The 13,984-nt window shown below is 40.9% G+C and overlaps 1 protein-coding gene and 1 pseudogene across 1 annotated transcript in view; one reads left to right on the top strand and one right to left on the bottom strand.

Annotated features, from left to right (window-relative positions):
* Positions 1 to 1,354: 1,354 nt before the first annotated feature.
* On the top strand, positions 1,355 to 2,054 carry LOC118929560 (14-3-3 protein zeta/delta-like; annotated as a pseudogene).
* Positions 2,055 to 11,929: 9,875 nt separating this feature from the next.
* LOC118929555 (transcription factor HIVEP2-like) overlaps positions 11,930 to 13,984 on the bottom strand; it is a 32,835-nt gene continuing 30,780 nt past the window's right edge. Inside the window, 2 exon segments of the mRNA XM_036919716.2 lie at positions 11,930 to 12,165; positions 13,288 to 13,501. Coding sequence (XP_036775611.2) covers positions 11,930 to 12,165; positions 13,288 to 13,501 — 450 coding nt within the window.

Raw genomic sequence — 13,984 nt, 5'->3', positions numbered from 1 at the left:
AGAGCATCGCTAATGGGGTGCCTTAAACAGTACACATTTATTATCTCACAGCTCTGGAGGGTAGAAATCTGAGATCAAAGTGTCATGGGACTGGTTCCTTCTGAGGGCCGGTGGCAGAGTCTGCTCCAGGCTCTATACCATATTTTGGGAGGGAAGGTGACAATAGTCACCTACAGTTAGGGCCCACTCTCATAACCTTAAACCTGGTCACCTGCAAGGACCCTGTTTCCACATAAGGTCACATTCACATGTACTAGCATATTAGGGCTTCAGTTTGCTCTGGGAGGACTCATAACGTCTCCCAACATTGACTATTATTAAGCCTTTCCAGTATAATAAGTAATAAATGGTGTCTCACAAGTTCAATTGGACTTTCTTTAATTAAGTTGATTTGGGTATTTTATTTCATTTTTTATGTTTTTTAGTTTGAAATGACTATAGATTCACAGATCTTGCAAAAGTAACACCTTAAAAGCTGCAGCACAACACCAAATCTGGGAGACTGACACTGATACAGTGCTCTTAACGGTACTATGGATCCTACTTAGTTCAGACCAGTTTTTCCATGCACCCCTTAGTGTGTGCAGTGGGTGTAGGAAACCATTCTCTGCAATTTCACCCTGTGCGTGGATCCCATGTCAAGATCTGTATAATCGCCACTACTGTCAAGGTACAGAAGCACAAAGAAAGAACTACTGTGTACAGAAGCACAGAGCATCACCCCACTCCATCCCTGTTCCCCAGAAACTACTAATACACTCTCCATCTCTCTAGCTCTGATGTTTCAAGAATGCTATGTAATAGTATCATACAGCACATAACTTGTGGAGGTCAGCTTTTTTCATTCAACAAAAAGAATGCCTTTATGCTGTATGATACAGTTATGCATAATGCATACATTGGTCATTTGCCCTTTTTATTGCTGAGCAGTATTCCATGTAATTTTTATATTGTTTGTCATTTTTGTCTTTTGTGTGAATTGCCCATTTAAAAAAGGTAACATGGGGAACCCTCCTACACTTCTGGTGGGAATGTAAACTAGTTCAACCATTGTGGAAAGCAATATGGAGGTTCCTCAAAAAACTAAAAATCAAAATACCATTTGACCCGGAACTCCACTTCTAGGAATTTACCCAAAGAAAACAACCCAGATTCAAAAAGACATATGCAGCTCCACTGCACAGCCTCCGCGCCCAGTGCAGCGGTGGGAGAGCCAGGTCTGGGGAGTGGGTCCCTATACAAGGCCGCCTGTAGGTGCTCGCTAGGACATCCAGTCATGGATAAAAATGAGCTGGTGCAGAAGGCCAAACTGGTAGAGTAGGCTGAGTGGTATGATGACATGGCAGCCTGCATGAAGTCTGTAGAAGTCTGTAACTGAGCAAGGAGCTGAATTATCCAATGAGGAGAGGAATCCTCTCTCAGTTGCTTATAAAAATGTTGTAGGAGCCTGCTGGTCATCTTGAAGAGTAGTCTCAAGTATTGAGCAAAAGACAGAAGGTGCTGAGAAAAAACAACAGATGGCTCGAGAATACAGAGAGAAAATTGAGACTGAGCTAAGATATATCTGCAATGATGTACTGTCTCTTTTGGAAAAGTTCCTGATCCCCAATGCTTCACAAGCAGAAAGCAAAGTCTTCTATTTGAAAATGAAAGGAGACTACTACCACTACTTGGCTGAGGTTGCTGCTGGTGATGACAAGAAAGGGATTGTGGATCAGTCACAACAAGCATACCAAGAAGCTTCTGAAATCAGCAAAAAGGAAATGTAGCCAACACATCCTAACAGATTGAGTCTAGCCCTTAACTTCTCTGTGTTCTACTATGAGATTCTGAACTCCCTGGAGAAAGCCTGCTCTCTTGCAAAGACAGCTTTTGATGAAGCCATTGCTGAACTTGACACATTAAGTGAAGAGTCATACAAAGACTGCATGCTAATAATGCAATTACTGAGAGACAACTTGACATTGTGGACATCAGATACCCAAGGAGACAAAGCTGAAGCAGAAGGAGGGGAAAATTACCCAGCCTTCCAACTTTTGTCTGCTTCATTCTAAAATATACACAGTAGACTGTTTGTCATCATGCTGTCCCACAAATAGTTTTTTGTTTATAATTCATGACAGGTATGTTTTATTTTTTTCTGTACTTCCCATGTGGTTTTTATGTTTAATATTAGGGGAGCAGAGCCAGTTAACATTTAGGGAGTTATCTGTTTTCATCTTGAGGTGGCCAATATGGGGATGTGGAATTTTTATACAAGTTATAAATGTTTGGCATAGTGCTTTGGTACATTGTGGCTTCATAAGGGCCAGTGTTAAAACTGCTTCCACGTCTCAGCAAAGAAAACTGCCTACATACTGGTTTGTCCCATTGGGGAATAAAAGGGGTACTTGGTTCCAGTCACAGGTGCAGTTATTGCGGGTATTTAAGGTTTGGAGGACTTACAAGGCTGTAGTAGAAATGGATATCCCATGGATATTACATGTTGAACCATGTATATCTGTGGAATACTCAGTCTCACTGTGCACACCTTTGACTGCAGCTGCAGAAGGGTTCCTTTAGTTGTGACCCTGTTTACTCTGGATAAGGGCAAAAATGGTTCACTTTCTATTATTTGTGAAGTTACCTGCTGTTTGCTTTCATTACTTTTGCTATACTCATTTTATTTGTGTTTAAATGTTTTAGGCAACCTAAGAACAAATGTACAAGTAAAGATGTAGTAAAAATGAATTGCTGGATATCAGTTAACTTCATGTATATCAAGCGCAGCAACAAAACATAAAAACCATGTATTTAAACTTTTTAAAGGTTTTTTTTGGCTTTTGTTACTTTTTCTTTTGATACCTGCCTATCACGCATGTGCTGTATAAAAATAGTTAACAGGGAAATAACTTGAGAAGATGGCTATCTTTGTTTAATGTCTTATGAACTTTTCATGAACAATCCAAGCATAATTGTTAAGAACATGTGTATTAAGTTCATGTAAGTGGAATAAAAGTTTTATGAATGCACTTTTCAACTAAAAAAAATAAGAAGACATATACACCCCTATGTTTATTGCAGCACTATTTATAATAGCCAAGATATGGAAGCAACTTAAGTGTCCATCAGTAGATGAATGGATAAAGAAGATGTGGTACGGGGGGCGGAGCCAACATGGCGGCGTGAGTAGGACAGTGGGAATCTCCTCCCAAAAACATATATACTTTTGAAAATACAACAAACACAACTAGCCCTAAAAGAGAGAACAGAAGACGCAGGACAGTGGCCAGACTGCAGCTACACCAGCGAGAACCCAGCGACTGGTGAAAGGGGTAAGATACAAGCCCCGGCCCGGCGGGACCCGAGCGCCCCTCCCCCCAGCTCCCGGCGGGAGAAGAGCAGGCAGAGCGGGAGGGAGACGGAGCCCAGGACTGCCGAACACCCAGCCCCAGCCATCCGGGCCAGAGCGCAGACACAGTACATGCCCAGGGGGCCCTGGATACTGGGGGAACAGGGAGTAAGACCTCTGAGCGGGTGCCGAAGCTGATGCCCCTGTGACAAAGAAAAGCGGGGGCTTTTTGAAAGTCTTAAAGGGACAGGGACTTAACAGCTTGACGGAAACAACCCAGGTCACAGTACAGCAGCTGGAAATTACAGGGAAAACCGGGTGCACTAACCCCCTGGGCAACAGCTCTGAAACCCCTCACGGAGGTAAACAGTCAAGCAGCCCCCCCATCCATTACCCCACCGGGCGCTGCGAAAGCAGAGAAGCAGCCTGAGACAAATTCCGCACACAGAAAGGGAAATTTCTCCCTTCCGGCCAGGCAAGACACAAAGACCCACTCTACACGCAATTACCCAACACAAGCCACTAGGGGTCGCAGTTGTCCCAGTAAAGAAAGGCCAGTAGCAAGTGAAAATTTTGGCCCTCCCAGCTGACAGTCAATAGCACCTGTCAACATGAAAAGGCAAAAAAATATGATCCAGACAAGACTAACCCAGACAGCTTCGGCATCTGCTACATCTTCCCCTGAGAAGGAATCTGGGGAGATAGATTTAGCCAGTCTTCCCGAAAAAGAATTCAAAACAAAAGTCATAACCATGCTGATGGACTTGCAGAGAAATATGCAAGAACTAAGGAAGGAGAATTCAGAAATAAAACAAGCTCTGGAAGAACTTCAAAACAGAATGGACGAGATGCAAGAGACCATTAATGGACTAGAAAACAGAGAACAGGAACGCAGAGAAGCTGATGCAGAGAGAGATAAAAGGATCTCCAGGAATGAAAGAATTTTAAGAGAGCTGAGCAACCAATCAAAAAGGAACAATATAAGAATTATAGGTATCCCAGAAGAAGTAGAGAGAGAAAAGGGGATAGAAAATGTCTTTGAAGAAATAATTGCTGAAAACTTCCCCAAACTAGTGGAAGAAATGACCTCTCAGACCACAGAGGTACACAGAACTCCCATGACAAGGGATCCAAGGAGGGCAACACCAAGACACATAATAATTAAAATGGCAAAGATCAAAGACAAGGAAAAGTATTACAGGCAGCCAGAGAGAAAAAAAAGGTTACCTACAAAGGAAAACGCATCAGGCTATCATCAGACTTCTCAACAGAAACCCTACAGGCCAGAAGAGAATGGCATGATATACTTAATGCAATGAAACAGAAGGGCCTCAAACCAAGACTACTGTATCCAGCACGAATATCATTTAAATATGAAGGAGGGATTAAACAATTCCCAGAGAAGCAAAAGTTGAGGGAATTTGCCTCCCACAAACCACCTCTACAGGGCATCCTACAGGGACTGCTCTAGATGGGAGCACTCCTAAAAAGAGCACACAACAAAACACCCAACATATGAAGAAGGGAGGAGGAATAAGAAGGGAGAGAAATAAAGAATCATCAGACTGTGTTTATAATAGCTCAACAAGCGAGTTAAGTTAGACAGTAAGATAGTAAAGAAGCTAATCCTAAACCTTTGGTAATCACAAACTTAAAGCCTGCAATGGCAATAAATTCATACCTTTCAATAATCACCCTAAATGTAAATGGACTGAATGCACCAATCAAAAGACACAGAGTAATAGAATGGATAAAAAAGCAAGATCCATCCATATGCTGCTTACAAGAGACTCACCTCAAACCCAAAGACGCGCACAGACTTAAAGTCAAGGGATGGAAAAAGATATTTCAAGCAAACAACAGAGAGAAGAAAGCAGGTGTTGCAATTCTGGTATCAGACAAAACAGACTTCAAAATAAAGAAAGTAACAAAAGACAAAGAAGGACATTACATAATGATAAAGTGCTCAGTCCATCAAGAGGATATAACCATTATAAATATATATGCACCCAATACAGGAGCACCAACATACCTGAAACAAATATTAATAGAACTAAAGGAGGAAAAAGAATGCAATGCATTCATTCTAGGAGACTTCAACACACCACTCACTCCAAAGGACAGATCCACCAGACAGAAAATAAGTAAGGACACAGAAGCACTGAACAACACACTAGAACAGATGGACCTAATAGACATCTACAGAACTCTACATCCAAAAGCAACAGGATACACATTCTTCTCAAGTGCACATGGAACATTCTCCAGAATAGACCACATACTAGGACACAAAAAGAGCCTCAGTAAATTCCAAAAGATTGAAACCCTACCAACCAACTTTTCAGACCACAAAGTCATTAAACTAGAAATAAACTGTTCAAAGAAAGCAAAAAGGCTCACAAACACATGGAGGCTAAACAACACGCTCCTAAATAATCAATGGATCAATGACCAAATCAAAATGGAGATCCAGCATTATACGGAAACAAATGACTACAACAACACTAAGCCCCAACTTCTGTGGGACACAGCAAAAGCAGTCTTAAGAGGAAAGTATATAGCAATCCAAGCATATTTAAAAAAGAAAGAACAATCCCAAATGAACGGTCTAATGTCACAACTATCGAAATTGGAAAAAGAAGAACAAATGAGGCCTAAGGTCAGCAGAAGGAGGGACATAATAAAGATCAGAGAAGAAATAAATAAAATTGAGAAGAATAAAACAATAGCAAAAATCAGTGAAACCAAGAGCTGGTTCTTCGAGAAAATAAACAAAATAGATAAGCCTCTAGCCAGACGTATTAAGAGGAAAAGAGAGTCAACACAAATCAACAGTATCAGAAACGAGAAAGGAAAAATCACGATGGACCCCGCAGAAATAAAAAGAATTATTAGAGAGTACTATGAAAACCTATAAGCTAAGAAGCTGGGAAACCTAGGAGAAATGGACAACTTCCTAGAAAAATACAACCTTCCAAGACTGACCCAAAAAGAAACAGAAAATCTAAACAGACCAATTGCCAGCAACGAAATTGAAGCGGTAATCAAAAAACTACCAAAGAACAAAACCCCCGGGCCAGATGGATTTACCTCGGAATTTTATCAGACATACAGGGAAGACATAATACCCATTCTCCTTAAAGTTTTCCAAGAAATAGAAGAGGAGGGGATACTCCCAAACTCATTCTATGAAGCTAACATCACCCTAATACCAAAACCAGGCAAAGACCACACCAAAAAGAAAACTACAGACCAATATCCCTGATGAACGTAGACACAAAAATACTCAACAAAATTTTAGCAAACCGAATTCAAAAATACATCAAAACCATCGTACACCATGACCAAGTGGGATTCATCCCAGGGATGCAAAGATGGCACAACGTTCGAAAGTCCATCAATATCATCCACCACATCAACAAAAAGAAAGACAAAAACCACATGATCATCTCCATAGATGCTGAAAAAGCATTTGACAAAGTTCAACATCCATTCATGACAAAAACTCTCAGCAAAATGGGAATAGAGGGCAAGTACCTCAACATAATAAAGGCCATCTATGAAAAACCCACAGCCAACATTATATTGAACAGCGAGAAGTTGAAAGCATTTCCTCTGAGATCGGGGACTAGACAGGGATGCCCAGTCTCCCCACTGTTATTTAACATAGTACTGGAGGTCCTAGCCACGGCAATCAGACAAAACAAAAAAATACAAGGAATCCAGATTGGCAAAGAAGAAGTTAAACTGTCACTATTTGCAGATGACATGATACTGTACATAAAAAATCCTAAAGACTCCACCCCAGAACTACTAGAACTGATATCGGAATACAGCAAAGTTGCAGGATACAAAATCAACACACAGAAATCTGTGGCTTTCCTATGTACCAACAATGAACCAACAGAAAGAGAAATCAGGAAAACAACTCCATTCACAATTGCATCAAAAAAAATAAAATACCTAGGAATAAACATAACCAAAGAAGTGAAAGACTTATATTCTGAAAACTACAAGTCACTCTTAAAAGAAATTAAAGGGGACACTAACAGATGGAAATGCATCCCATGCTCATGGCTAGGAAGAATTAATATCATCAAAATGGGCATCCTGCCCAAAGCAATATACAGATTTGATGCAATCCCTATGAAACTACCAGCAACATTCTTCAATGAACTGGAACAAATAATTCAAAAATTTATATGGAACCAGCAAAGACCCCAAATAGCCAAAGCAATCCTGAGAAAGAAGAATAAAGTAGGGGGGATCTCACTCCCCAACTTCAAGCTCTATTATAAAGCCATAGTAATCAAGACAATTTGGTACTGGCACAAGAACAGAGCCACAGACTAATGGAACAGACTAGACAATCCAGACATTAACCCAGACATATATGGTCAATTAATATTTGATAAAGGAGCCATGGACATACAATGGCGAAATGACAGTCTCTTCAACAGATGATGCTGGCAAAACTGGACAGCTACATGTAGGAGAATGAATCTGGACCATTGTCTAACCCCATATACAAAAGTAAACTCAAAATGGATCAAAGACCTGAATGTAAGTCACGAAACCATTAAACTCTTGGAAGAAAACATAGGCAAAAACCTCTTAGACATAAACATGAGTGACCTCTTCTTGAACATATCTCCCCAGGCAAGGAAAACAACAGCAAAAATGAACAAGTGGGACTATATTAAGCTGAAAAGCTTCTGTACAGCAAAAGACACCATCAATAAAACAAAAAGGAACCCTACAGTATGGGAGAATATCTTTGAAAATGACACATCCGATGAAGGCTTGACGTCCAGAATATATAAAGAGCTCACATGCCTCAACAAACAAAAAACAAATAACCCAATTAAAAAATGGGCAAAGGAACTGAACAGACGGTTCTCCAAAAAAGAAATACAGATGGCCAACAGACACATGAAAAGATGCTCCACATCGCTAATTATCAGAGAAATGCAAATTAAAACTACAATGAGGTATCACCTCACACCAGTAAGGATGGCTGCCATCCAAAAGACAAACAACAACAAATGTTGGCAAGGCTGTGGAGAAAGGGGAACCCTCCTACACTGCTGGTGGGAATGTAAACTTGTTCAACCATTGTGGAAAGCAGTATGGAGGTACATCAAAATGCTCAAAACAGACATACCATTTGACCCAGGAATTGCACTCCTAGGAATTTACCCTAAGAATGCAGCAATCAAGTATGAGAAAGACCAATGTACCCCTATGTTTATCGCAGCACTATTTACAATAGCCAAGAATTGGAAGCAACCTAAATGTCCATCGATAGATGAATGGATAAAGAAGATGTGGTACATATACACAATGGAATACTACTCAGCCATAAGAAAAGGGCAAATCCAACCATTTGCAGCAACGTGGATGGAGCTGGAGGGTATTATGCTCAGTGAAACAAGCCAAGCAGAGAAAGAGAAATACCAAACGATTTCACTCTTCTGTGGAATATAAGAACAAAGGAAAAACTGAAGGAACAAAACAGCAACAGAATCACAGAACTCAAGAATGGACTAACAGGTACCAAAGGGAAAGGGACTGGGGAGGATGGGTGGGTAGGGAGGGATAAGGGGTGGCAGAAAAAGAGGGGTATTAAGATTAGCATCCATAGCGGGGTGGGAGAAAGGGGAGGGCTGTACAACACAGAGAAGACAAGTAGTGATTCTACAACAGTTTGCTACGCTGATGGACAGTGACTGTAAAGGTGTATATAGGGGGGACCTGGTATAGGGGAGAGCCTAGTAAACAAAGTATTTGTCATGTAAGTGTAGATTAATGATTAAAAAAAAAAAAAGCAGTTCCTATGGGGTGACCTCTAATGAGTTCTACACAATGATATAAAGGGCATATAAAAGTGTAGGCAAAGGGTCTGTTTGTGTTTATACAGAGGATCAAAGCCTAATTTGGCTACCCCAAAAATGAACTAAGATACGATATGAAAAAGAACTTCCAACATCAGCACTCTCGGGAAGACTCATGACAGAAGATGATCAGCAAAAAAAAACCCCAACAAAGATCCACGCACTGCCACAGGTGTAGATGCACTCATCCCACCAGTTCCTGGACTTGCCATGGGAATGATGAAGGAGATAACTAAGCTGGCCTGTGCATACAGTAAAACAACAAATTGGACTGGACCTATACTGTTGGAACTCAACCAAGAATAAGAGAAGTGCAAATTGTAGCACTCCAAAATCTTACAACCACAGACTATTTATTGTTAAAAGAACATAAGGGATGTGAACATTCCCCAGGAATGGGTTGTTCTAATTTATCTGAATTCTCTCAGACTGTTTAAGTTCAGTTGGACAATATCCACCATATCATAGATAAGTTTTCACAAATGCCTAAGGTGCCTAACTGGTTTTCTTGGTTTCACTGGAGATGGCTGGTAATTACAGGTATGCTTTGGTTAGGTAACTATATTCCTATTATGTTAATGTATGTGCACAATTTAATTAGTAGTTTAAAACCTATCCATGCTGAAGTTACTCTACAAGAAGATATGTCAAAGAAATAATCAATCTTCCCAGGTTTTCTTCTGCCTGCTACTTCTATAGCTTTTCTTCTTCCTACCTAATCACAACCTTTAAATAGAACTCATGCCACATGTCGAATTTACCGAGTATCATAATTCTTCCAAGTGGTAAAGACACCTCAAGACAAATGCCTGGCATAGAAGCCACAGGACATATATATGCAAAGAAGTGAAAAGCTAACCTTTTCAAACAATAAGGCTTCTCTCTCACTTACCAACTTCACATTTCCCTGTATGGCCCCGGAAGATGACTGGTTAGCCAGAGACGGGTAAGATTCCTCAAGGGAGGAACAACTTAAGACAGGCACAGTCGCAGGGGCCCATCTGGTGAGAAAATGGGGAGCAGCAGAGGTGAGGCTTAGAACCTCCCCCCTCATGTTCTGAGAGAAATCTTCTGCATACATGGATGTTTATTGCCCTCGTCTAGCTCAGATTAACACATAGTCTACAGGCACACAGCTGATCATCTACATTTGCTCTCTTACAACACTAAACTCTGTTTTCTACCTTTATCTCGTATCTACCTACCACTTCAGCATTTTATTAAAAATAATAATAATAGAGAAATGTGGTATCCACATATAAATCAAGTTTAAAAATCAAATGAATATTCATATTTGAACTGACTGTGTATAGTTCGTAATGCATGAACAAAACCAAAAGCTTCTGTGATGACTGCCCTTGCACTGTTCACCATGTAACTTATTCACTATGTAAGAATTTGTACTCCATGTAAGAATTTGTTCGTTATGCATCAGAAGATTGGAGACTGACGAAAATTTGTCTTGGGGTGGATTAATGATTGTGCATTGAGTATTGACCCCCCTATACAGAAATTTATTGTTGTTAACAACTATTTGATCAATAAATATGAGAGATGCCCTCAAAAAAAAAAAAGAAGATGTGGTATATATACACAATGGAATATTATTCAGCCATAAGAAAGAAACAACTCCTACCATTTACAACAACATGGATGGAGCTGGAGGACATTATGCTCAGTGAAATTAGTCAGGCAGAGAAAGACAAGTACCAAATGATTTCCCTCATTTGTGGAGTGTAACAATTAACCAAAACTGAAGGAACAAAAGAGCAGCAGACTCAGAGACTCCAAGAAGGGACTAGTGGTTACCAAAGGGGACGGTGGGGGAGGACAGGTGGGGAGGGAGGGAGAAGGGATTGTGGGGTATCATGACTGGTGCACATGGTGTGTATGGGGTCATGGGGAAGACAGTGTAGCTCAGAGAAGACAAATAGGGACTTAGTGTCATCTTACTACACTGACGGACAGTGACTGCAATGGAGTATGGGGGGGACTCGATAATAAGGGTGAATGTAGTAACCACATTGTTTTTCACCTTCATAACAGTGTATGTCAATGATACTTTAATAAAAAAATAATAAATAAATAAAAAATAAAAAGGTATCATCATATTTTTCTTATTGTCTTTGTCTTGCTTTATCAGTTTTTTTTCCATAGGAGTTTTCATTACCATATCAAATTTATCAATCTTTTGATAAATTTGAAAGGACTCCCATTCAGAACTTAAAATGTGACAACCTCAAGTCTGTCTAGCATTATTCTATGTGTTTGAGGTACGAGATAGGGATCCAGATACTCTCGGTCATAAATACTTATTTCTCATAGCTGGTGCAGAGCAAACATTTGGTCTAACCTCAGTGTATACACGTGTTTGGGTGCTTGCCCAGCCAGGATACCTGTTTGGCAGGAATGTGATTTGTGAGCCTTAGCCTACTTACAGCATAAAACTCACTCAGCTGCTGAAAAAGTACATCCTGTGTGATATGGAAATTGCTCAGGATTCCAGATCTAGTTAAAAAACAGGAGTATAGGCAGGTGTAATTAGATTTTAGGCTAATATAGAAAGTGTTAACATGTAAAATACAGGGTGTAGTATTTTCCAGATGATGCAAGTTTATGGGTTTCCAGCCAGATAGATTCCAAGCTCAATATATTTATCACCTGATTTTTTTTTTTTCACAAAAAGTCCTCTCTCACCCTAAGACTAGCACTGCAGGTATAGTAAGTAGGATACAGGGTGCAGTCTCAGTACAGCTTTGTCACTGATGGGGATGGCAGGTTCCCAGTTTAGGGCTGTACTCCCTTCTGCAGACACGGTGTCCTGCCCTGCCATACTCCTCTTGCAGGGACCTGCATACTCTCTGGCCTGGGGGCTTGTGACCACTATTAGCTTCTGGGAAAGACAAATACAGTCTGGGGGCTTGTGACCACTATTAGCTTCTGGGAAAGACAAATACAGTCAGTAGATTAGGCTCCAGTTCCCGTTTGGCTTTGGCAACAAGGTGTTAGTGATTACCCTCTATGCTGTTTTCTTGTTATCTATCTAAGTTTTTTAAACCCAGGAAATACTTATTTGGGGAAGCTGCTAATGCAAGCGAGTGCCAGTAGCTGGGGGAGAAGCCATGAAGTGGTGTTGAGCCACATACCAACAATGATGCTGGAGCCTCCACAAAGCATCTCTGACCACCTGCAGGGTCCCTGGGCCCCAGCTTTGGAAGGACACCCAGATCTCGTCTATGTGAATCCTCCCTCAGTGGACACACTTACTCTGTGGCATCCTGGTTGCTGTAGCCTGACAGTATCCCCGTGGCCTTAAAGTCTAGGAGTTGTGAGCGTACATCCCACCCCACAGCCTAATAGTCATGTGACAGGCACCAAGTCACTTAGTTTCCTCTGCCACAAAATGAGGCTACTGAAAGTGTGAAGCTTGCAGCTTTCTTGAGCAGATTAGATTGGATAATTTAGGTAACATGCCTAGCAGAGTGCCAGGTAATAAGTGTCAGGCTGCCATGGCTACTACTCCCAGTGTCTGGTGACCCCTTCCCTCCTGAGGCCATCCCAGTAACTTGCGGGGAATAGCAGTCACGATTTCTGAGTTAACTGTCATCTCATCCTGAGCCCACACTACAGGATTAATATCCTCAAAGGCCAATTCATTTTCTTTCTTTGACTAGTGATTGAACCCACCACTTCAGAAGCATGTATTACTCAGAGCCTGCCTTGGGCAAAACTAGGAGAGAAAATGGACAATCTGTAAAAGCTCTCTCCTAATAAACTGGTAATGCGTGACAATGGCTTAATTTGTCTGCTTTCCCATACAACATATTTGCCATTTTAAAAAGTACCTTCAATGCCCTATCCTAAGGAAGTCATTAACAGTGGAAATCCTGTGTCCAAGGAAGGCCTTACGGGAAGGTGTGAGTAATGAGTTCCTTTCCTTGCCGTTCCCATCAGATCAGATAGACAGCTTAATGGTGTAGGGAACATTTGTTATTATTTGCCTAACCAGTTCCTCTTGTCCTTGTGAGGGACTAGGACTCATCTTTTCTTTTTGGGAACTACCCTTTCCTAACTTGGTGGGAAGACCAAGTTCAGGGTCCTCCTCTCCTCCCTGATCAGAACTCCCCTTGACTAGGGACCAGACAAGTGGTGTGCTGGTGACCCGAGCAGAATCCTTTACCATGTATCCATCTGAGCCCAGGAACACGGGGTTTGTCTCATTCTGGTCATGAGCATTAAGGGCCAGGTAGGCCTGGGGAATCACCTTTGCGGCCAACTGTACAGTAAAGCAGAGATGACAGATGGAGTGAATGAGGGTATACATTTGATGACATCTCTTGAGCATGTAGATGCAGAGATGTCTGGTCCAGGCAGTCACTGGCCATTTCATTCCCTGACACAATAACACCATCTCCACCAACATCCCCAGCCTACTTTTCTCCTTTGTTTAAGTGGGTATGAGAGATTCATATTATAGACAACTAAAGCATTTTTATTAAAACACTTGTGTATAAATGGGTATCTAGTTGATAATCTGGAGATTTATTAAATCCAAATATAATATTGGAAAATGAAATCACAGCATTTCAGATTTTTTAAAAAACATTTAGATTTGTTCATGGAAGTTTGAAAGGCTATGATGATAGGAAATTTAATGTAGTAATTAGGGACATGAATTTTAAAGGCAAGTTGCTGGGCTTCAAATTCTACTCCACTCCTTTCTGGCTGTGTGGTTTATATGCTCCCGTGCCTCAGTTTC

This window comes from Manis pentadactyla, chromosome 2 (assembly GCF_030020395.1).
Source record: "Manis pentadactyla isolate mManPen7 chromosome 2, mManPen7.hap1, whole genome shotgun sequence".
Taxonomy (NCBI): Eukaryota; Metazoa; Chordata; class Mammalia; order Pholidota; family Manidae; genus Manis; species Manis pentadactyla.
Note: the sequence above shows the minus strand (reverse complement) of the source record. Positions and strands in the feature narration are given on the sequence as shown.